The sequence below is a fragment of the Ictidomys tridecemlineatus genome, chromosome 12, assembly GCF_052094955.1.
Source record: "Ictidomys tridecemlineatus isolate mIctTri1 chromosome 12, mIctTri1.hap1, whole genome shotgun sequence".
Classification (NCBI taxonomy): domain Eukaryota; kingdom Metazoa; phylum Chordata; class Mammalia; order Rodentia; family Sciuridae; genus Ictidomys; species Ictidomys tridecemlineatus.
Genome location: NC_135488.1, coordinates 44,039,117 through 44,062,173, shown reverse-complemented (window position 1 = coordinate 44,062,173; position 23,057 = coordinate 44,039,117). Strand labels below are relative to the sequence as shown.

Sequence of the window (23,057 nt, the reverse complement as noted above, 5' to 3'; positions counted from 1 at the left end):
CACGGCTTTAAGGAAGCTTCTGATACTCAAAGGGGAAAGTGCTGACAAATATTTACTGGCAAAGCTGGACTGGGCCTGAGTGGAGCCGGAGGCAACAGGAAAAAAATCAGGAATGCTGATCCTGTTTTCATTGAAAATGTTGATACTTGATTCATTAAAGATTTTTTTTTCCTGCATTTTCTACAATATTGCATTCAGACCTCACTTAATGATTAGTTCCCCCTTACACTTGGTACCTTAGCTCCAGTGCTGCTTATTAAGCACCTATTGTGTACCTTGCATGGTAAAAGCAGACTGAGACCCTGCTCTTGTGGACACCATCCTCTAGCAGGGTCATGACATTTATTTTTTCCAAAAACTGTGCAATGTGCAACCATAAATGATAGGGAGCTCTGCTAGTACGTGAGAGGAGAGGTGAGCGAGCTGGACTCCTGGCATGTGACCTGCTCACTGAAGGATGAACTGGAGTTAATGCAGGGGTAGGGGAGGGCTGGACAGCTCCAGGCAGTTAGATCATTAGCAACTTCCTCTATGGCTTTGCTCTCCATTTATGTGAGCACTTGGTCTAGGAATGTAGGGGCACTTATCTCAAATGAGAATCAGTCTGTCATGTGCTAAAATGTATTTTGAGTCTCCGTATGATGTTGGCCATAAGCAACTGCCCCACCCCACCTTCAAGGGGATTTTAAACCAACTTTCTTTAGAGTCGCCTCCCAATCCCATTCCCCCGATTCAATTAATTCTTCAGATATTGATTCCAGATTAGTCAGGGAGTCTTACAGGTAAGAAATGTTCTTCTGCTACTCTATCCCCAACTAGCTAATTCACTGAGGTGAGAGAGGGGATTTTTTTTTAAGCTGATATCTAATACAGGTTTAGATTTAAATTGCATTTATTTGATCTCATCAGAAATCTGTAGGACATCAAGCGAAAAGGAACTCCTCTCCTGAGATCAAAGCAGCTAATTTCTTCATAAACAAACCTTCAAACAATAATAGGAAAAGAAGTGTGTACTCAGCTCGCTTTTTAGTAATCTGTATGAGATGATAACAACAAAATGCTCATATATTTTTTTCTTTAGAAGTTTAAGCAATTGTTCTACAAAAGGTTCAGATTTTGAAATTCTGTGACCTTCAGGAGAATGTTACCACCGGGGTTGTCCACAGGACACTTCAGATGACACTGAATCTGGGAAACCCCATTGCCGCTCCGCTGTTCAAATATCAAACCTACTCTATGGAATAGGCAGAATGCATACTCTCATTATTATTTCATTATTATTTTACTCATGAGTGATAAGCTATTTGAAATTCTTAGAGGATAGAAGCTCAAAATGATTAAAAATGTCGAAGCTTTAGAAATATCTTGATTAATATCATAGGGGCATTAAAATATTTATAAATGTATTGCCATAACAGGACTGCAGCTCTACGGCCTCAACGTATTATATTTTAAAACTCCCAAGTAACTTTAACATGTCATCTATTTTTAAAGCATAAAATAGTTCCACTGTAGTTGAAGAACTTTTTAACTGATCCCACTTTGAAAGGAGTGCACCATTTCTGAATTCTTGTGGCAATTCTGGGATGTAGATTCTGATGTGATATTTCACTCCCAGAATTGAACGTGATGTTACAGGGAGTGAAGTCATCTGCTCATCCACGCTTCGTTTATTCTAAACACTAGTCATCCGGGTGGTCTCAATAAAATGACTCAAAAAAAAAACCCCAAAAACCTGAAGGTACCCTGGTGCACAGAGTAGCTGATGGTGTGTGGGTTGGCTTCCAGCCACACTCTTCCCATGGAATTCAGGGCTACACTATCAAAAGTTCATGTATTTTTCTAAACAAATCAGGATATCATATTTGATCTTTGGGAATTCATATTGGGGAATGGACATAAAATCTTCTAGATTCCAGTTGAATTAAAGCTACCTTTTATATTACAATGGCATTTGAGAAAAAAAAAAAAGAGTTAGTTGGGCTGGGGAGGTAACTTAGTGGTAGAGCACTTGGTTCAGAATGCATGAGGTCCTTGGTTCAATCCCCGGTGACAGACAGACAGACAGACAGACACACACACACACACACACACACACACACACACACACACACACACGAAAGTGAAACTTGCATTCAAATACATCTGGATGGAGGTTTTCCTAGTTTGATTTTAGGAACCATGAGATTACCGCAGAACTTTTACTTAAGGTGATGGGTATTTCCTTTATGGACAATAAGTGAATTTTCCAGGGTCAAGAGTCTTAGAGTTTGTCACTTGAATCTTTTGACCCAGACATCTTTGTTCCCTCAGTTTTTCTAAGGATCATGTCTTTCCTGTGCTTGTGAGGTGAACATCTCAGGAATAATTTTATTAACAAAGTGTCATAGAGAAAAACAAAAAAGACCTCCAGGCAGCACCCCACTCACGTTAGCCACACCTGCACTGGCCACTGCGGCTTCTCACTGTGGAGTCCAGGAGAGGACCTGCCTTTGGAGACACCCTGACTACTCATCCCAGCCCACGGCCTGAATGAGCTTAATCAAGTCTGCTCCTTCCCAAAGTGGCCAATTACACAGCGGGCAAAATGCCAGCATGACTCTATTGCTGTATCAAGTTCCACTTTACCATTTCCTTTATCGTTGTTTTTTTTTTCCCTATCTGCCTGTTTTATTATGAACATAGAAAACGGAACTGTTTGGCTAACTGGTGTTTCTGTTGAGCCATAGGTTACACCCACCATAATGAAGGAATGTGTTCAGATTATGAGGGTGTGTGAGTGTACCTAATTCAAGATGAATTTTATTTGAAGGACATTTACACAGTAGGGTTCAAATGCCCTGATAATAATGTTTAGATCACCAAGGCTGGTAACGGAATATCAACAGAGGTGACATTTGCAGCTTTAGATTTCTCCCTATCTTAGGATAGGGAACCTCTGATTTCAATGATTCTTTGAAAGGGCATTAGTCAATGTACAGATAGGATGGCTAAATAAAATCCTGGCATGAGGTCATGTCTGGTATCCAAGTCCTTTAAAATCTCCTTCCAATTGCATGTTACTTTTTAAATATCCTTACAATTTATGACCACATTGATACTAATGTTTTGGGGAAAAAATGCCTAACTATGGCCTGGATTGGAACTAATAATTACTCATCTCTGTGATCAATTAACCTAGAAACATATGAAAGCAGATATTAAAGCCATCGGTGCCCTTACGTATTTACTATAGCGGCAGCTAGCAGTAGCAAACATGGAGCCAAGTAACAATTAGGGTTCATAGAAAGATAGGAAGGAAGGTGGTGATATTAAAAGGAAGTCCTAGCTCGTACTTTCTTTTGCTTGCTTGCTTCCTTCCTTCAGTCAATACATACTACTCATGTAATAAAAAGTTTTGGAAAAATTAGTGCCAGTAGATTGTAATCAAATACACTTGTCACATGAGGATTCTTCCCATAGCAAGGTTGTGACTTCAAATCCCCAGAGGACAGTTGCTCATTGACTGCTAACCTGGGCATAACCTGGATTTTAAACTCTTTCGGGGATTCATAGTGCCCAGTGTCCCAAAGCAGACTGACCTTCATGGTGTGAAGAGTTTGATTCCCTTTGTTAAATGGGATTCTAGTTTCTTGAAGTATTCATTAACCAAGATAAAAATCCCTGAAGGTCCGATTCTAAGACAAATGTATCGATGCAGCTTTAATATTTCTCAGGTCAGCGCTACTCAGAATGTGTCATGTGGATGGTGTGGGTCTGTGAAATGTTTGTCACCCTGTCCATAATGAGATTAAATACAGAACTAACAAAGGTTCAAACTTTGAGTCATTTTATAAAACATTTGGATTGCATTTTACGGTATCATTTTCTATTAACTGATTTTTATTGTGTGTTGCAAACATGTTAATTCGTAACAGAGTGGCAGGGGAAAAATTACCCGGTTGTCACCTTAAACTCACATAAGAGCGCGGAGGAATTCTTTTTTGAAGCTTCAAGACATATATTCTGACATTTCAAATCAACTGATTAATACCAATAGAAAAACTTATGTAAAAGGGGGTTCTGAAACTCAGGGCCATCAATTGTATGGGGCGCCCTGGTGTTTATGTGGTATCTCTTGCCAAGGTGGGAGAATAATAATGTTCCTCTTTCTCTGATGGTGTTTCCAGGGCCCAGAGGATACAAGGAATCAAAAGACTTTCCCCTGAAGATGTGGAGTCCATGAGGGACATCCTGACTCGCAACATGTACCAAGTTCGACAAAGGGTGTGTATGAGTCCTCTGCCTCGTTGCTGTTGCCTGTCCTGGGAACCATGCCTTCAGGAACCCGCTCTTGTTCGCATGTCCTCTCTAAGGCAGCCACTTAGAACAAGTTCTCTCTGCTCAGTCTGGAGAACAGAGAGTTAATTGTCACGTTTCTGCTACAGAGTTGGCACCTGCAGCATGAAAAGAAATGCAAACCCAGTTGCTGTCTCTAGGGGTCAGGCTGCCCCAGCCTTGCAGCCTGGAGTTTTCCAGAACCAGCAGGTCTCCCTGTCCTCCAAGGGCAGAGAAGCAGTATTTCTGAGGGCAATGAATGAGGCAGTCCTAAGAACTTTTGGCTGAATTAAATGACAGGGATGCTGACATCATCCATTTAAGAGTTATTTTACTTTATCTTCAGAATTTGAAGACTTAATCGCCCATCCTGATTCTTGGGTAGGATCGTAATAACCACATATGTCCACTCTGAGGGCCTTCGTCTTTCTTTATAGATGATAATCTTCATTGAATAAAAAAAAAATCATAAAATCAAAGCTCTTCATTTTCAAGTAGAAGGCACAAAAATGAGTGAAGTTGATGGTCTGACTTATGAAAGGTCCCCAAACCAATCCAAGTTCGGAGCTAAGGTCTTCTGACCTCCTGCCCCATGCTCTTTCCGTGACCTCAGACTTACAAGCCAGTAAAAGTGAAGGTCTTCTGGCCTCCCGTTTCCATGACGAGGGGCTGTGTCAGCGAAAGGCTGCACCCCAGCTGAGGAACGGAATATAGGTCTCCATCAAGAGAGCTGCTTGAATTCCACTGCCTTCAGATCTTTCCAAGTGAAACTGTTGCAGTAAGACAATCGCGTCCTGCCTTAGATCAATAGATAAGAACTTCCTCCTAGTGAGAGCCAAAGGGTGTATAGAAGCACCACCAGATACCTGGTGCCCAGCTTCCCCCGCACGTTGATGAATCGATGGAGAAATGGAAGTGGGGACCCTGAATTCCAACCCATCCTCTTCACTTGGGGCAGGATCCCAGACAGACCCCTTCCTTCTTTTTTAAAATTTCCTCTTCCATCTGGCCTCCGGAGTTCTCCCTTTTAATTGAAGTGGCATCTTTCTTCCTTATCCCCCCCCCCCCCCCAATTTGAGTGCACTGACTGCTTTTCACTTACAGGATTTAGACATGAGCACCATGGGAATCCAATGAGGAAAACATAATTGATCAACAGGGAGGTGACAGCTAGGAGATTGCTTTGGGCCTTCTCTTTCAGTACTTTGGTGAGTGAGGCTCACCAATCCCACTCCTTCTTGTCTTTACTTTCTGACTCCAGCTTTACCAGGGTCACGAGAGTCTTCTCTTCTACATGGTTTTATTATCATTATTATTATTATTATTATTATCATTATTATTATTAGTTTGTTCTTTTGAAGGGAAAATCATTGTAGAAATGCAACCCAGGACAACTGTACTTTGTCTAGTAAGAAATCTACATTTTTGCGGAGGGATATAAAGAATAGGTAGCAGCCCTCTGAGGTCCTCCAGGCTGGGTGACAGGTCCAGGCCTGGTGATGGGAGTGCTCCTCACTGTCCAGGTCTTGGAAGAGTCTGTCCTGGGAATTAGGAGTCATTTGGGGGCAGCTTCAGAACGAATGCAGGAGTTCGCTCTAGGTGATCGTCAGACACGGTTGACCTGGGCTGTATCTCCAGCCGACACCTGTTTGAAGTCTGTCTCTCTAGCACGTTCAGGATGGAATCTACCTGAGCAGGGAAGTGGAGGGATCTCTGGAAATTCCCAGTGGGACCACCACCCAGGAAGCTCTCAGGAATGCAAGGGAATGGAATTTGAAAAACACTTCTTCCAAATATCTGAGAGAAGCACCTCCTTGGACTTAAGGACAGATCAAAAGTTGATCTGCAGTTCCTGGGGTGGCCTATGGGGTCAGGTTACTTTCAGAGTTTCTGCATATTTTTTTTTTAAAGGATCACAGCCATTTGTTCAATCTCTGTTCTGTACGGCAGATAAAGTTTAGACACATCTGTAATGGGCCAGGCATTAGGAACACTGAACTGAATAAGACAGAGCTCTTTCTCTCATTTAGGACTCAAGGTTTAATGGGAAATTTAGGATTTTAACCAGTTACCATCAGCTTCACAAGAGGGCAGAAATGGAGGAAGAAGAAGGAAAAAACTGGCATGTATATTATATGCATAGAAATTCTGTGATCCCTGCAGAAGACCAAATAGACAAGGCTCATGGTGGGTGAGGCAGAATAGAAGAGCAATGTTCAAATGTTGAAGTGCAGCTTCCTCCTAGGTCTGGGCATAGGAATTCCTAGTAGGAACATATGTATACACACAAAGATATATACAAGTACATGGATGCTGAATTCAAGTTTGTATGACTTTAGCATGGATGGAAAATTATAGAACTTTGTCTCAATGTTTTGGAGTCTGAATGTTTGAATACTTTTTTCTGTTAGGGTCCATATCATTATGTTTTATATTTCAGTGTATAAAATGCTCTTAGGTTCAGGTCTGTTCTTAAAGGTGATGGCTAAGAATCCATATTTTCAATTGTCATCACAATTCAATATTTTGGCCAAATTCTTGTTAGATTAGTTAGCTTATCCAAAGTGGCTGATAAAGAGCGTCTATAGGGAGAGGAGCAAAGTCAACTTTTCCCCTTGTTCCCTTGGCCTTCAGTTTGTACCTGGCCCTGTGGAAATCCTTACAGATAATCATCTATTTTGTGAGGTTTCGTCCAGTTAAGAGATAATTAAAACCACAAGTCTACTCAACCAGCTGCATATCCACTAACACACAAATAAGAAACTGAAAACCAATAGAACGCGTGCACGGGGACACTGTCGCCAAACTCTCCCCACTAGGGACACTATTTTCTGTTTTGGCAGGAAACTTGACTATCCCCGTCTGGATGAATTGAGGGCCCACTATAAACCCATGCATTAAGTTCCAGTGAGACTTAATCCCTTTTGTACGTTTTAGATAAAAACCAACAGAAATGGAGGCATCCGTATTTTCTTTCTGCACCCCGGGTATCACCTGGTGGTACCCTGGAGTGGGTACACCCCACCTAAAGGACGCAAGGTCTGCAGGATCAAGTCTCCGCTCCTTGAGAGGCTCTTGGTGGCCTGTCCCACCCCTGTCACCCCTGCAGTCTCGTCTCTCACTACCCTTGGAGTGATGCACTTGGTTCTCAGGGTCACAAACCATTTCCTTCTCTTTTCCAGTAGCCCCTCTACTTCTCCCTCCAAGTCTGTTCATGGCCCTTGTCATACATAGGCCCTGTGTTCTTTCTTTCTGGAACTTCCTCCTAGGATAACACTCTCTCATCTTTCAATGCATGCCCTAGAGCCCTAGAGCCATGAACCTGTCACATCCAAGCCTCATCAAGCACCTGTGGCCTGTACTCTATGAATCCCAGGTGATCCCAACCATGGGTCACTTACACAGGCACACAGCATTATATCCTCGTCAACTTGATTCCTCCAGAGACTGGAAGCCTTCTAAAGCCCAGGATCCTAATCCTTATTTACATTTTGATACAAGAGATTGAACCCAGGGGTGCTAACCACTGAGCCACATCCCCAGCCACACCTTTTTTTTTTTTTTTAAATTATGAGATAGCATTTTGCCAAGTTGCTTAGGGCCTTGCTAAATTGCTGAGACTGGCTTTGAACTTGCAGGCCTACTGCCTTATCCTCCCTAGCTGCTGGGATTACAGGCGTGCCCTACCATATCCGGCTTCCAATTCATTGGTAAAAGGCTATGCCTTCCGTGTCCCCTGGATGAGAGAGTGTCTGCTCTATTGCAATTGAATTGATTATTCCTCTAGAGATAACACTTGCAGTCCCCATTCTATCATGCAGCAGGACTTTGTGGTTTATCAGTGCACACAGTATGTCACCAACTACCCCCCCAAAAGTGGGCATGCACTGATGAACCTCAAGGTAGCAGCAAGGGAGAAAAGGAGTCTCAGCTGTGAGTATTGCAAACATCTGTTTAAGCACCAATGTTGGCCTCCGATCCCTGACAAATATTTCCTGGTCTTGGGTAAGAAACAAAGAAGAAATTTATCATGAAGATAAATTGACTGAATTTGAAGGACTGTGCTCTTTTTTGTTGTGGTTGTTTTAAATGTTTATTTTTTTTAGTTATAGGTGAACACAATATCTTTATTTTACTTTTATGTGGTGCTGAGGATCAAACCCAGTGCCTCACGCATGCGAGGCGAGCGCTCTCCCTCTCAGCCACAACTCCAGCCCTGTTCTTTATCTTAGAGTATGTCTTTCTTACTGATTTTGGTTAAAAGATCTATTCCTTCCTGAATTTATGATAATAGTGATTGGTAGAAATTATTTGATCTTGGGGGGGTATTTTTCCATAATTGGCAAAACTTTTTAAAAATAGCAACCTTCTAGAAATTTCTAAAGTAGTACTGATATCTTTTTTATCTATGAAATTCAAATGCCTATGAACCACTGGCCCAGCACAATAAGATAAAATAAAATTAAAATATGCACACACATGCCCACACAACCTGAGAGAGAGAAAGCATGCCTGGGGCAGCCAGGTCTGAGGGTACCTCAGGTTAGAACAGCTGAGAAAGGCTTGGATGCAGTCTAAGCTCTGCCCCCAAGACAGTAACCACAGGTTACAGATTTTTCTCAGGGCCCAGGCTTGCTTACCTGCAAGGGAAGCAATTCTCGGCCAAGCTTCTCTGTGCCTACCTGCTCTACCTGTCTCAGGTGTGTGATGTGTCCATGGCCTCCTGGGGCCGGAAGTTGCACTGGAGAAGTTCTTACCTGTTGGATTTTCCATTCTCTCTTGCAGACCCCATCCTACAACAAATACAACCTCAAACCCCAAACAAGCGAGAAGCAGGCTAAAGAGATTCTCATCCAACGTCAGAACACCTTGAGAGAAAGCATGAGGAAAGGCCACAGCCTGCCCTGGGCCAAGCCGGTGCGTGGGGACCTTCCTTAGTCTGCAGATGTTAATCAGCTCCTGGGTTGAGCCACCGTTGATACTGAAACTAACCTTGCTGCCAGGGAGGGACACCAAGCCACCTCTGCTTTCGGTCCAGGTGACCGGAGGCACCTGCCCATGAGGTTTATGGGAGTGAACTGCCCTCCACAGGAGTCAGTGACTGCCACATGGACCCTGTGCTGAGGGTCTAGACTCAGGCCCCACAGAGGCCAGATACTGAGCATGCCAGGGGTCCTCTTGGGACCAGAGCCTCTGGCCCTCCCAGGAGGACACAGGGAAGAGTTTGTTCTTGCTGAGACCCTGGGGCCTAATCTTCACATCCCCACTGCACCTAAGACCACATCAGACAATCTTTCTAGGATTTCTGGGTGGAATTGAGACTAAAATAGACCCTAACATGGATCCTAATCTCAGTGGGGTTGATGGGAATAAGATGCAGAGGTTCACAGTGGTCAGTTATAGGATAAAAAGGAAAAAAACTACATAGAGAAGATGGAAGTACTCTGCTATCTTCAAACAAAAGTGACGGAAAGCCAGTCATGGAACCCAGGTGCTGCAGGGTGGGTCTGTCCTCTGCTTTATTGGCTCTAGGAAGGTCTTAATTGCAAAAGCTCATTCCACTTTTTATTTCTACTTGTTACCCACAGGCTGGCACCAAAAACATCCGCTACCTCTCTGTTCCTTACAGCAACCTGCAGCCACCAGAGAGGGACACAAGAGCTCCCGAGTCCTCAGGTAACCTGCATGCATGGCCACTTTCTTTTCCTGTAGAGAGTCAGTTGGTAAATACGGTGGGATTTGCAGAACAGGAAGCAAAATCATGAATATTATGAGGGTACTTATGTGACAAGAAAAAGAAGAAAACTTGCTTTATAGATAAAATTCATAATTTGTTTATGGATACTGAGATTTTAATTTAACTTCATTTTTAATTTTTTTATGAACAATTATCTTCGTTTCATTTTTTTCCCAGCCATTTAAAAATTTGGCGATGATTTATAGCTCATGGTTCCCACAGAAAGAGACAGCAGACCAGATACAGACCCAGGGTAGTTGACCTCTGTTTTAAAGAAACCTAAAAGATGCATTTTACTGAAGTTGTGGGCCTCACCCACAGTTTAAATATGAGCAGAATTCTCCAAAGTTGCTTAATTTTTACTGAAATAACTTAAAATTTACTGATTAAAGATTTCCCTTAAGTGGAATTCTTAGAATTATTGAAGCTACTTATTATTCTAACAAAAGCCAAGTTGCTACTTAAAATGTGAATAAAATGATTTTCTATTAGTAAAAGGTGACATACGATATATACCATATGCTCTATTACATATGTTGATTTTCCTAAAATATTAAGCCTTAAAATCATATTGGTACATGAATCTGTAACAACAAATCCCATTCATTATGTACAACTATAATGTATCAATAAAAAATGTAGAAAGAGAAAAATCATATTGAAAATTCAAGTAAACTAAGTTTGCAGGATTGTAGAATACATCTTTAAGAAGTAAATGCAATTATTATTTAAAGTGATAAATTCTCTAATTTAAAGAGATGCTTCTTGTAAAATAAAAGTCAAGCAGTATAGAAAATGCATAGTGAGGAAAGCACTTGAAACCCTAACACCCAGATATAAGTGCCATAACCAATGTGGTTGGCATTCTTCCATTATTCTCTCTATGCCACCCTGACCCCTAGCTCAACCGTATCTGATTTTAAAAAAATTTACAAGAACACAGCATCACATTATACATAAAATCAAATATTAGTCATGCTTTGATATGTCATAAATTGTTGGTTTATTCAACAGTGTTGGAGACAGATTTCCATGTCAATAGCTATGAATCTAGTACTCATTTTAATAACTAAATAATAGTTTTTAGAAGCATTACAGCTTATTCAGTTAATTTCTAATTAGTAACCAGTTAAGATATTTCTAATTTTTAATAACTAATAAACATTGATATATTATAAGCTCTTTATATCACTTGTGATTGACTTTTACATACATAACCAATAGTTCCTTGCTGTAAGTAAAATTTTGAGGTCAAAAATCAAATACATTTAAATTTTTTTGTGTTATTTTATTTTTGATTGACACATTACAATTACAATTGTACATTACATACATTACCTAAACAATCATCCCAAACGATTATTTCACTAATCACAACAGTCTGTGAGAATGGTCTTTTCAAAACACCTTTATCATCACTGAGCTGTGTCAAATTTGTGAGCAATCTATAAATCTGAAAGGGTAAGTTTTATACGGTATATTTAATTTTCACATGAATCTCTGATCTTTAGCGAGGTTAAGTATCTTCCATATTTTTGGAGAGGACTGCCTTTCTTTGGGGAAATTTTCTGTGTCTGCCTTTGTCCATTTTCCCCCCTTTGGTTGCTGATTTTTTTAACCCATTTTTGTCCCATTGTCCCAGATTTTAGAATCCCCATAAAAACTTAGTATCATTAAAAATATGTCACACAGTTATACGATAATAAGAATTTTAAAATCAGAATGTCAATTAATAAATAACATATCTATGCTTTCTATTATGATCTTCAATCTATTTGAATGCACCTTTGCAAATTGTGTTGAATTATAAAATTAGTCACAGAATTATAAAACTTGGGGATTGATGGGGTTAAATGAAGTTGAAGAACTCTCTAAAAAACAGATACACAAAACTAGGAAATGATTCCTGCATTTGTTTCCCATTGAGAACATTAATAGCTTATTTTTTACCATTTAAGGTTCAATCATTTGAAATTGACTTTGTGTGAGGACTAAGGTAGAGAGATACTTCAGATTGCTTCAATCTCAGCACCACGTTTCCTCCAAGATAACATGTGGCCTTTGTTTTACCGAAGTCGTGAGCCCTGCAGAGAGCTTTGGACACTCAATTCTGTTTTACTAATCTGGTTTTCTATTCCCAGACTACACTCTAGTACCTAGTATTATTTGATATTATCAAAGGGCTATCCCACAAACAAAGAGTAGAAAAAAAACAAAACAAAAAACAAAAAACAAAAACAAACCCATAAAAACCAAAAGAGCACCAAATATACAGCGTTTAATAGATTGACTTTAAAATAACTTCATGGTGCAAATAACCCAGTGCTATTTTTGTAATTTGTTTAAATAGAAAATAAAAAAGGCCTTACAGTTATTTCTTATGCGATGGACATCAGTATCACATGACTCTTAGTAGCAGAGACGACTACGGAGCAGACTTGAATTTTATCAATTAGGCTTCATAAGTTTTTAATAATTACCATGACAATCAAGGGAGGCGGAGGTCATGCTCAGTGGGCAGCGAGGCATGGCTGACCACTGGGACCCCCTCTTCTCTCCACACGTGCCGTCTTTCTGCAGCAGGAGGAGGTCGGGGACAACCTGAGGCCCGCTAGGGAGACCTCAGCCCTGACTGCTCCCTAGGAGGCCGTCCCTGCAGCAGCGAGCTGGAGACTCAGGGAATACTCCCCTTCCTAGCCCTTCCCGTGCCCTCTAGCATCAGGGCATCCCTTGCTCTGACGTCTGCAGCTCCAAGCTGACGTGGGGGGCTCCACTCACTCTTCTGAGTTCCATTGGCCTTGGGGCTCACTGGGATTTCTAAGAAGAGAGGTCTCACCTTGAAACCCCGGGCGTGTCCTGAGGCTGCTGAAAACTCCTAGGAACCTGTGACCCGGGAATGTGAAAGACCTCTGGAGATGAGTGGTGGTGACGATTACGCAAAATAATGATGACTCTCGATGCTGTTGTGCCGTACGCTAAAATGGTTATTCTAAACGATTAAAACGGTACATTTTTTGTTATGTGTATATATATTATTTATTTTGGGGAGGCTCCTGGGGATTGAACCCAGGGGCACCCAACCACCAAGCCATATATCCCCAGCCTTTATTTTTTTTTTAATTTTTTAATACCTTCATTTTATTTATTTATTTTTATATGGTGCTGAGGGCCTCGCACTTGCTAGGCAAGCAAGTGAGCGCTGAGCGCTGAGCCACAATCCCAGGCCCACCTTTAAAATTTTTATGAATTTTATTTATTTTTATTTAGAGACAGGGTCTCACTGAGTTGCTTAGGGCTTCACTAAACAGCTGAGGCTGGCTTTGAGCTTGCAATCCTCCTGCCTCAGCCTCACGAGCTGCTGGGATTACAGGCACGCGCCACCATGCCTGGAGATTTTCTTCTGCTGTTTTTCAATAAGGAGTGCCGGTGGGGTTGCCCTGAGTTTTTGTCACCTGGATGCGAGGTCTTAACTCTGATCAAGTCTTCTACCTCCTCCTTGTTCCATTTTCATAGATGACGATGGGAGTGGCTCAGAATTCCCACCCATCACTTTCAGCGCACCTTCTCGGACAGGGATGCTCCAGGAAAGGCGACGGACACAAGAAACGATCCCGATGAGGAATTTACCCAGAGGAGGGACGGCATTGCACTTCGGTCACGAAGGGAACGGCAGCCATGAAGAGCTCGCTGGCAGAGGCAGGAGGGCCGCCGTCAGGCCCAGGCCTCTGTTCCATGCCGTGGATGAGGAATATGAATCTGGAGAGGAGGTGGAGGGTGCGGCCTCAGCTGCTGGAGCCAGATGGACAGCTGAGCAGGGACACAACAGGGGACACCATGAGTCCCAAAGTCCTTTGCTCCAAAGAAAATAGTTCTACAGTCCACAAGGTCACTTCTGTGATGTTCAAGGCCATCTTGCCTTTACTGTGAAGGGGTTTTCAGATTTCAGGAGACAGCTAATGAGTTTGTTTTTTTTTAAGCTATTGGACACATGTCTATAGGAAGCAGAAGATTTTTTTTTATAGGACTGGGAGCAAACCTGAAAGCTGAGCCATATCTTTGGCCAATGTCCGTTGCAGATGAATTCGTTGAGAGTGATAGAAATCCATTACCCCAGGAACTGGTCTCTAAGAATTTCCTAAGGACATCCTATGAAGACTACTTGATCTATGCTCTATATTGAGATGTCAGTGTGATTGGTCAGTAATCTAATTAACTATATGCATGTGTACCTTATAATCAAGGTAGAACTAAAGGGGCCTTTGAAGCCTCCTGGCTCAATCCCTGAGTTCACAGATAAGGACACCTTGACCAAGGTCCCATAATGAGCTGTCCTTTCTCCCACGTGAAGGGATTCTGTTTTGATTTTGATATTCAATATACAATAATTACATTTCAAAGGAGAGGTAAAATTTGTTATAGTGTTGATGTACTTACTCGGTAATAGTGATAGGTATAGGATATGCACATTAACCTTTGAATAATGGATATGTCTATTTTATAATTAGAATAATGATTTAAAACAAAGATTAGAAACGCAATGGCTGCAAACAGTTTAATAACAATGACGTGAACAATGGGTATTTATTAGGAATACATTGGTGGGGTGTGATATTTTGCTCTAGAGTTTGGAATTGTTCTTCAATTTAACTTGACCTTGACCTTGAGTCTCTTACTTCAGCTCACCACTTTTACCAGACTACTTTGTCTTTCCTCCTTGCTTCCTCTTCCTTTCTCCTTCCGTCTTTTCTGTTTGGCCACTGGTATTTAGGAAGCACTTTAAAGTGTTGAATAATGTGCCAAATGACCAGTGTGTGACAGGAAACTCAATGTCCTCCCACCATTACTGTTTTTGCCAACTGATTTAATCCTACGCATCTGTAGGATTAAATGCTCCCAGACCCCTAGACCTTCTTTGGGCCCCTAACCCCTAGGTGCCCTCTGTTCCTTTGTATATGTCAATAGAATGTACATCATCTGTGAATCGTGTTTGTACAGAGACACGAATAATACTTATCATGGTGGCCCATGGCTCAGTGGTCCAGGGAGCATAGTTTCTTCATGTTAACGACATCCATTTATCATCAGTTGTGACTTCTATTTCTTGGCGTTTTTTTCTCTTACCAGTTATGGGTGTCTCCAACATGGTAGATGACTACACGGGGTGCTCATGATCACCCTGCAGAACTGGGAAGGGTGGAAAATGAGGCTCTGAGATGCTACATGTTGGCAGTTCAAGGTCTGCTTTCCCTGGAAAGGGAAAGGTGTTGCCGTCCAAGATGACCTGGGGACCCCTGTTCTCAACCAAGGACACGAGGCTCCACCCCAGACTTACTTTTGTGATTGATTCCCCCGGGTTCCTGCTGCGGTGGTAGAAATAGCAATTAAGCCTGTTTGTCTCTCCTCTGAATCTGAAATAGGATGCTGCTTCTCCGTTATCAAAATGTGCTGATTTGAATCAAAAATGCACACTATCAAATGATAGTCATCAGTCCAAAGGGATAGAAGGACGAATAAAACTCAGGGATCTTTGTGCTTTTCTTTTTCTTTAAACAAACAAGCAATCAAAGCAACAAGAAAACTTAAAAGAAAAAAAAAAAAGCTTATTCTTCATGAGAGGAAAAACAGTGAGTCATTATCCTGAAACTACAGATGGAGCTAGAGGCAGAGAAGAGTCATCAGATTCTCCTTTGCAAAGCTGCATGTAGAGCTGATTCTTTGGAGGGGGAGCGCGTCTCTGCCCTCATACTGGATCCACTCGCATGACAACAGAAATTTAAGGGCCCATTTCCCAGAGCAACCAGTGAGGCCCAAGGATTAGTGAATGCATCAAACTCTCTTGAATTTCTCTCAGATATAGGTGCCATTAAGAAGAGGCGTGGTGGGAGATTTAATCGGTAAAAGCTTTTGGAAAAACTCCCTTGAGGAGCCAAGAATCACCTTCCATAGGCAGGAGGCAAACTGAGACTGAAGAGAAAGGCAGACCATCCAGGCTGGTAGACAAAGACTTAGGGAGAAACTTACGTTTGGTGTATAAGTAGTCTGGAGAGTAGCAAGATAAGGAAGACCTCTACACGCGAAATGCACACTTGCCTTGCTTTTATTCTGTAGAATAGTTCCTCCCTTGATAAGGCAGACAGTGCCCCATTCTATACGGACTGTTTAGTTCTGTACATATAGAGAGAGGATAGTTTAATCTATAAAGTAGGCCAAGTAAGAAATGAACAATAATGATAAACAGAACAATTATAATAATGGATTGTAAAAAAAAAAATAGTTATCCGAAACCTATGAATCGCTTGTTTCTGTAATTGTCCACACCATGTGTTTGGAGCACAGTGGAATGCAGGTGCCTGAGACTCTGGAATTGAGGGCAGGAAGACCACTGTACCATGAAAGGTAAAAGGAAACGTGGAAAAGGAAACAGTCATCCATGGTCGCATTCTTCGTCTGTCTACCTCCTTCTTTAAGGGGTTGGCTGGGACCTGGCACCTGGCTAACGTTCCCAAGAAGTGGTCTGGGGCAGCAGCCGTTATCTGGATCCTCTGGTCACTGTAGGCTCTAAATCAGCGATCAAGTAACCAGACTGCGTTTGAACAACAGAATCCACCATGAGCTCCTTCCCTGGGGCTGTTTCTATCCCCAGCCTGGCTGGCTGCCTCAACTGTCCCATCCTGGGAAGTAGCTCTGAAGCTTCTGCGTCAATGTGTGGGCCCCAGGGGTGCTGATGGCTCGGTCAGGCTCGGAGACCCCAGGGAAAACGGTCTCCTTGTCTGGACAGTTCATCACTGTTTCAGAGTAGTTTGATCTCATCTCTCTCCACACTGCTGATGACAGGTGCCCGAGGAAGGCACTTGGTTTCACGTGGTGCCTTTTCCCAACAGATCCAGGGCAGTGCAGCAAAGGGACTTCCTCTTGTGTGTTGAGCAAGACCCGTTCTTATTCCCTTCTCACCTCATGGAGGGAGGGAGTGAAATTGCTGGTTTCTGCCCCCACCCCACCCCCATACAGTCCACATTCCCGGCAAGTGGCTGCAAAAATATTGCCCTTCTATTTCCAATCTCGAAAGATCAGGTGCCCAACACCCAAAATCATGTCCCTCGATGAGTTTTTGTTTGGTTTGGCTTGTAACTTTCCCAAACCTACTCATAGCGTTAGCCTGCCAGGTCTTGGGTTTCACTGGGTTCTAAAGCGGGGCAAAGTGCCATTGCTTTTTGTTGATCTCGAACAGCAGACTTCACCTTGAAGGTTTTCCACTTTTTCTGATGTTAGGGATCCACTAAATGTTCTTATTCATCCTCCTCAAATCTGATGTGGTGCCTTGGGCACTCCTCCTGTCGCAAATCCACCTGCTAGAGGGAAAACTTTGACCACTGAAGGGAATCTGCTGCGGCAGGTGGAGGGTGAGAGTCCAGACGTGCTTCTGCCCCTCTCTCCTGAAAGTGTCTACTTCAAATCTGTCTTCTTAAGGGTCCTGAGAGCTAGGGATGGAATCGCCACCTGAATTCTGTGATAATGACCCTCTGATCTGAGGTGACAACCAAGGCAGGTGCATAGGAGGAGCTCCAGTCCTCAGCTGAGCTCGTTGGCTTCAGCCGACAGGGCAGTCCTGGAACACTTCTTCCCCACCTCCTCAGGTACTCGCTGCCATTGGGCAAAGTAAGTATCATCTCTAAGCTGAAATGTGCCAGTCGATAAAATAAGGTAATAATGATTATATCTACCTCCTGGAATGATTAGAGGATTAAATGAGATGATCTGTAATTTTTTTTTTTAGATTAGTGTTTATTTCAAAGCAAGAGTTTGATCACTTTGGTTGTAACTGTGTAAGCAAAAGAGCTACTGATTCCATGGCATGCGGAATTGTACATAGCCCAGGGCGGTGGCACATACCTGTTATCCCAGTGGCTTGGGAGGCTGAGGCCAGAGGATTGCATGTTCAAGGTCAGCCTTGAAACTCTGCAAGACCCTGTTTCAAAAAAAAAAACAATCCCTAGTACCCCTCCAACCCCCCAAAAAGTAAAGAAGAGTTGTAAGTAACTGAAATCTGAGAAATAATTTGATTGAAAGAATAGAGGATACTCAAGGGGACTAAGGGAAGAATGTCACAGAAATAGAGAGCAATGAAAGACAAGAATGCAACTTTATCTGAACATGCCTCACCCAGAACCCATCAAGCAAGAGCAAAACCAGAGACAAGATCTGAATACGAGTTCACATTTTCCAATCAAGCACAATCTCATCTCATCTTGCTTATTTTTGTGTCATGACCTCAAAATTATTGCATTTTCCTGTTTGGGAGACAGTTATCCTGGGGTAAAATTCTAATCTTGATTTATTTTCAAAAGACTATGAATTTATAGGCCCTTCATCTACGTATCATATGGATAGTCAGTGGCCACAAGGGGAATTTTCTCTTTTTTGGAAAAAATGTCAATGGGGTTTAATTCCTTAGCTCAAATTTCTTTTCTATAAGAGAACTCCCCTCCAAAACAAGTGACTCTCTCGATTTAAAAATATCGACTAGAGAGATGAGTGCTTAAATGTTTTCAATATAGAAAAAAAATAGTTTCTAGTATACTTTACAATGCTCAGAAATTAAGCAAGGTAAATTCTTAAAGTCAGTGAGTGTGTTGGTGTTGTCTGAGTTTGATGCAAATATATTTTATCCACAAATAAACCAGTTGATTTCTTGTAGTTTTCAATTTGCTTTCCTGAGAGTAAACTCTGTCAAATATCTTATTTCTAAATCCTCCTGAAGAAACCCAGCAGTGCAGACAGACCGCTGCCATGGAGGACACCAGTCACTGCTAATTGCTAATGGGGCCAGAAGTGAAAGGGAATAAAAGAGATGCCTGAAAAATGCTTGTCCCTCCTGTAATTAGCAAGGGCTGTGCTCTTTCATCTGTGCACAGTAATTGGCTTGATAAATGCATTTTCTTTCTGAGACTCTAATGAGCTGCTAAGCCAGGGGTGCTCCAGTAAGTATGGCTGGTTAGAAATCAAACTTTCCTTTGCCTTTTTCATAACCTTTTCCAAGTTAGCATGTATTCCACAAAATAACTAAAACCTTGTAACTACACCAAGAGGGTCCATACTGCCCATTTCCAGACACAGACTTGCAGATCTTAAATCGGGATGGATGGTCCTCAAGCCAAGGTGTTCACTAGGACACACTTTGAAATAAGTTTTGAATAACATAGTCATAGACAACACGTATCAAGTCCTTTCTAATGCCAGCCACTATTCAAAATGCTTTATACTTGAAGACGCCAGAATCATCACATCTTAAAGGACAGGAGACAGATTGGGAAGGCGGGGTGTTGAGGAACAATGTCTCTCTCCGTTCCCAGGAAGACCTTGGACACCAGATCTGTCTTGGTGGACACTTTCCAACCTGCACCTCTTCCCTGAGTAGAACTGGGAATTTAAGAAGCGACTTGGGTCCACATGGTGAGAGTGTTCTTACTTGTGAGTTCTTCTTCTCCAGGAGGAAGAAACAGGCAAGCTCCATTGTGCTCAAAGAGAACTTTGCCTTAAAAGGAATAAATTAATTCTATGAATAAATTAATTCTATGAATGCCGTCATTCTGAAAATCTGAAAAATATGGCTTATTAGATCATGAGCAAGATTGACATTGTGAGTCATTAATTTTTATTTTGTTGAGAACCCAGCAAATATTGGGGGTCTGATTTTGAAATTGAGTTTCTTTTTGAATTTCATTCAGCTGTCTCTTTCAAAGAAACTTTTCCTGAGTTCCCAAATGAACCCCTGACCTGACAAGCTCCAAACTCTAGGACGTTCTAGAGCACCAAAGTGTGTTAGGTACCTACGGTGGAAATGTAAACCAGCACTCCCACAGGAAGGGTGGGAGGGGACAGAGAACGCTTTGCCTCCGGAAGCATTTGTGTGCTATTTTTTTTTTTTTTAAAGAGTTTATGTTCCTGGTAAGCGCTATATCACTAATTGAAAACATACACTCAAAAAAATTAAAGCAAATTTGAAGATCTTAATTGGCTTCTATTTGTGATTCTGTATTCAGCAGCACTTCACTCTATAAAATAGAACAAATGTTCAATAAGCTAAGCAGGGGAGGTGGCTTTGTGGACAGAAAAGAGCCGAGGAAAGAGGATCGGTCATTTCAAAGTTACTTTCCTTATAGAAGTGAAAGCAGAGGGGGTCGCTTACTGTGCCAGCTAAACCAGCCTTTCGGGGGACCTGGCTATCAGCTCTTTCTTGATTTCTCCAGAAGTGAGATAAACAACTGAGTTTCGGCTTGGTGACATGGAGTGTCAGAATGAGTCACTGAATCCACTTGGGCTGGGTCTCATGTGCCTAATGTGGGAGGGAGCTCAGTCCAAACCCATGTCCTTCAATGTTCTCAGCACTTTACTAAGAAGTCCCTTTATGTGCTTTAAAAATGTAATTCTCATAACAATCTTAAGAAATAGTTACTATGACTATCATACCCATTTTACAGATGAAGAAATTCCACTCTCAGAACTAGGTTTTAAACAAGGACACACAACTATTAAATGGCAATACCCATTAGATCTGTGGACTCCAAGGCCATCCATACTATCCACTAGGCTGTAGGAGTACCTTCATGGCTACGCTAAAGAAAACACTGAGTAACTTAAGAAAATACACATCCATAGTCTTGGCACCACCATTTGAACTCTAAACATCACTAAATTGGGTACTATTTTAGACTTTGTTTTTCTAATGCTAATACTGCCCCCCCCCTGAAGTTCCTGATGCTTTTACCTCATGTTGGGGGTCTCTCTGAAGCTAATGGTGGCCCTGGCCAATCATTCATTTAGGAGCCTCCATCTATAATTAAGTGTAGAGAATGGAGAACGGGAGATATCCTTCCATTGATTTTTAATGTTTCCATATTTTTATTCCCACTGGATTCTACCTCTGGGCCATGGAAAACTGTTAGAAATCAAGTCAGTTTGTGACTTTTAATAAGGGGGTCCCCAGCAACGTGGCCCTGGGTCAGCCTCAAAGGAAGGCAGGCCTCACCGTGGTTCATGTATTTTGTTTCCTTACCGGAGTTTCTGGGTAACTAAGAGCAGGTGAAACTGACGCTGGTTTCGCTGCTGGTGTCCTGTTTCCCTCAGAAAGGCTGCCCTTGTTTTGAATTTGAACTTGCCCTGGGCCTGGATCGGGAGGCAGCTCTGTTATCTGACTATGCCATCTCTAAGGGGGCTGAGTGCACCGAGGGGAGGGAGGATGTGGGTGAAGTCCCAAAGGCACAAGTTAAACAGCTATTCAGAAAGAGAAAAGGAGAATCGGTGTTTTGTTTTCCAAAAAGAAATCTTCTTAAAGGGGGGGTGGTAACAAAAGGATACGTCCTCGCCCAGGAACACGCCCACCTGTGGGAGAGTCACAGAACCACCACGGAACCCAGTGGTGAAAACCAGCAGCCCAGGAACACAGGGCTTAGCAAACAATGCTTGCTGCACCGCACCCACAGCCCTGGAGCTGAAGTCCAAGTGCTGAATGCAGACCATGCAGCTGGGATTTCTGCAGTTTCACTCCACAACACGTGGAGTTTCAGGCAGCTCCCTGGATAAATATTAAAAGAAAGAAATTGAAAGTTTGAAAGGTAAACCACATCCCCGGTCTACTGGGTAATTAAATTCTTCCAGGAAGAATGAGCATAAAATAAGTTATTTGGGTGCAACTCCCAAGAGGGTTAGTTCCACAGTGACTTGAGGCGGCGAGATGAATTTGTTAGAGAAGAAAAGGTAAATTGTAGTTAACACCAAGCCTTTCCTGGTATTCAGAAGAGTTCAGGAAACGTTCATACATCAGAATATGATTCCGCATTTGAGACATTCTTTGGAAGTCTTAGTGTGTATTTCCCTGTGTTCTCATGTAGATTATAACTCTTCAAATGCCGTTTATAAAGAAAGCCCTGGAAAACTGTCTCGAAAGAATAAAACGTGTCCCAGGAAGTCCTTAGATGTGAGTCTCTTAGCTCAGTGGTTAAATCTTGGGTTCTTGTTTCAGGGTCCATACTTGCAGGTGTCTAACTTCCTTCCAGCATTAGAGTAAGATGTGCATCTCACCAAGGGATGATGCAGCCTCCTCCTTCAGAAGAGTGAGATATAAGAATTCAGAGTCGGAAGGTAAAGATCGGGGCACGGGGGCTATCCCCTGTGAGTTGTGTGATACTGACCAAGCCCATTAGGAAAGAGTTTGAGGAGGAAGGACAAGTGACGGAGAGCTGAAGTACAGAGTCAGGGAGACCTGAGTTTGAATGCTACTGTGGCTTTATAAAACTTGGGCCACTGGTTCAATTCTTCCAAGCAGCGGGCACAGTTTAGCATGGAGTTTGGTGCACGGTGAATTTCAGTTCTAACCGTAGTGATGGTTTGAGATAGTCTGTGGTCAGAGGGGTGTGAAAGAAAAAAAAAATTGTTCAGTGACACTGGTTAACACATGACAAGTAAGACTTTGCTCAGGACCACACTGGTCGGAATAGAGGCCACTGTAGTGGGCTGTTAGAGGGAGGAGAGAGAGAGATTGGGCTCAACTCAGAATATAGCCTGGGCAGGTGACAATGACTAGCCCAGAGCAGGGAGGGTGTCAGTGGATGGCAAATCACTGAGAGGCGCTTCAGAGGTCAGGGGGATTCCTGCTGAACACAGACCTGGTGGCCAGACACCACCTGGGGGATAGCACAGGATGAGATCCAAGAGGCATCAAAGGTGATGAGGTATCAAGGATAGGAGGTTCGGCTCAGTTAGAGGGGTTCTTTGCTATAACAGATTTTACCAGGTAGTGCACAGATGGGCCTGTGAGAAGATTCAGCAACCTGACTAACGTATGGCCAGGCAAAGAATCAGGGATGGGCTGTAGGAGTCAGACTGCCTAGATCCCGTGGAAAGATATGGAACATAAAAACAAAATCATGACTCTCAAAGACACAGTGAACATTTGTCAAAAGATCATATTCGACTCAATAAATGAACTCATTGATTAATGAAGGAA

General features: G+C 42.3%; 1 protein-coding gene across 2 annotated transcripts in view; it reads left to right on the top strand.

Annotated features, from left to right (window-relative positions):
• Slc9a4 (solute carrier family 9 member A4) overlaps window positions 1–20,065 on the top strand; it is a 58,761-nt gene extending 38,696 nt beyond the window's left edge. For both annotated transcript variants that reach the window (XM_078028738.1, XM_005338491.3), the window contains exons 9-12: window positions 4,170–4,266; window positions 9,103–9,234; window positions 9,906–9,993; window positions 13,568–20,065. In XM_078028738.1, coding sequence (XP_077884864.1) covers window positions 4,170–4,266; window positions 9,103–9,234; window positions 9,906–9,993; window positions 13,568–13,923 — 673 coding nt within the window. In that variant the 3' untranslated portion in view covers window positions 13,924–20,065. The remainder of the gene's footprint in view (window positions 1–4,169; window positions 4,267–9,102; window positions 9,235–9,905; window positions 9,994–13,567) is intronic.
• Window positions 20,066–23,057: the final 2,992 nt, after the last annotated feature.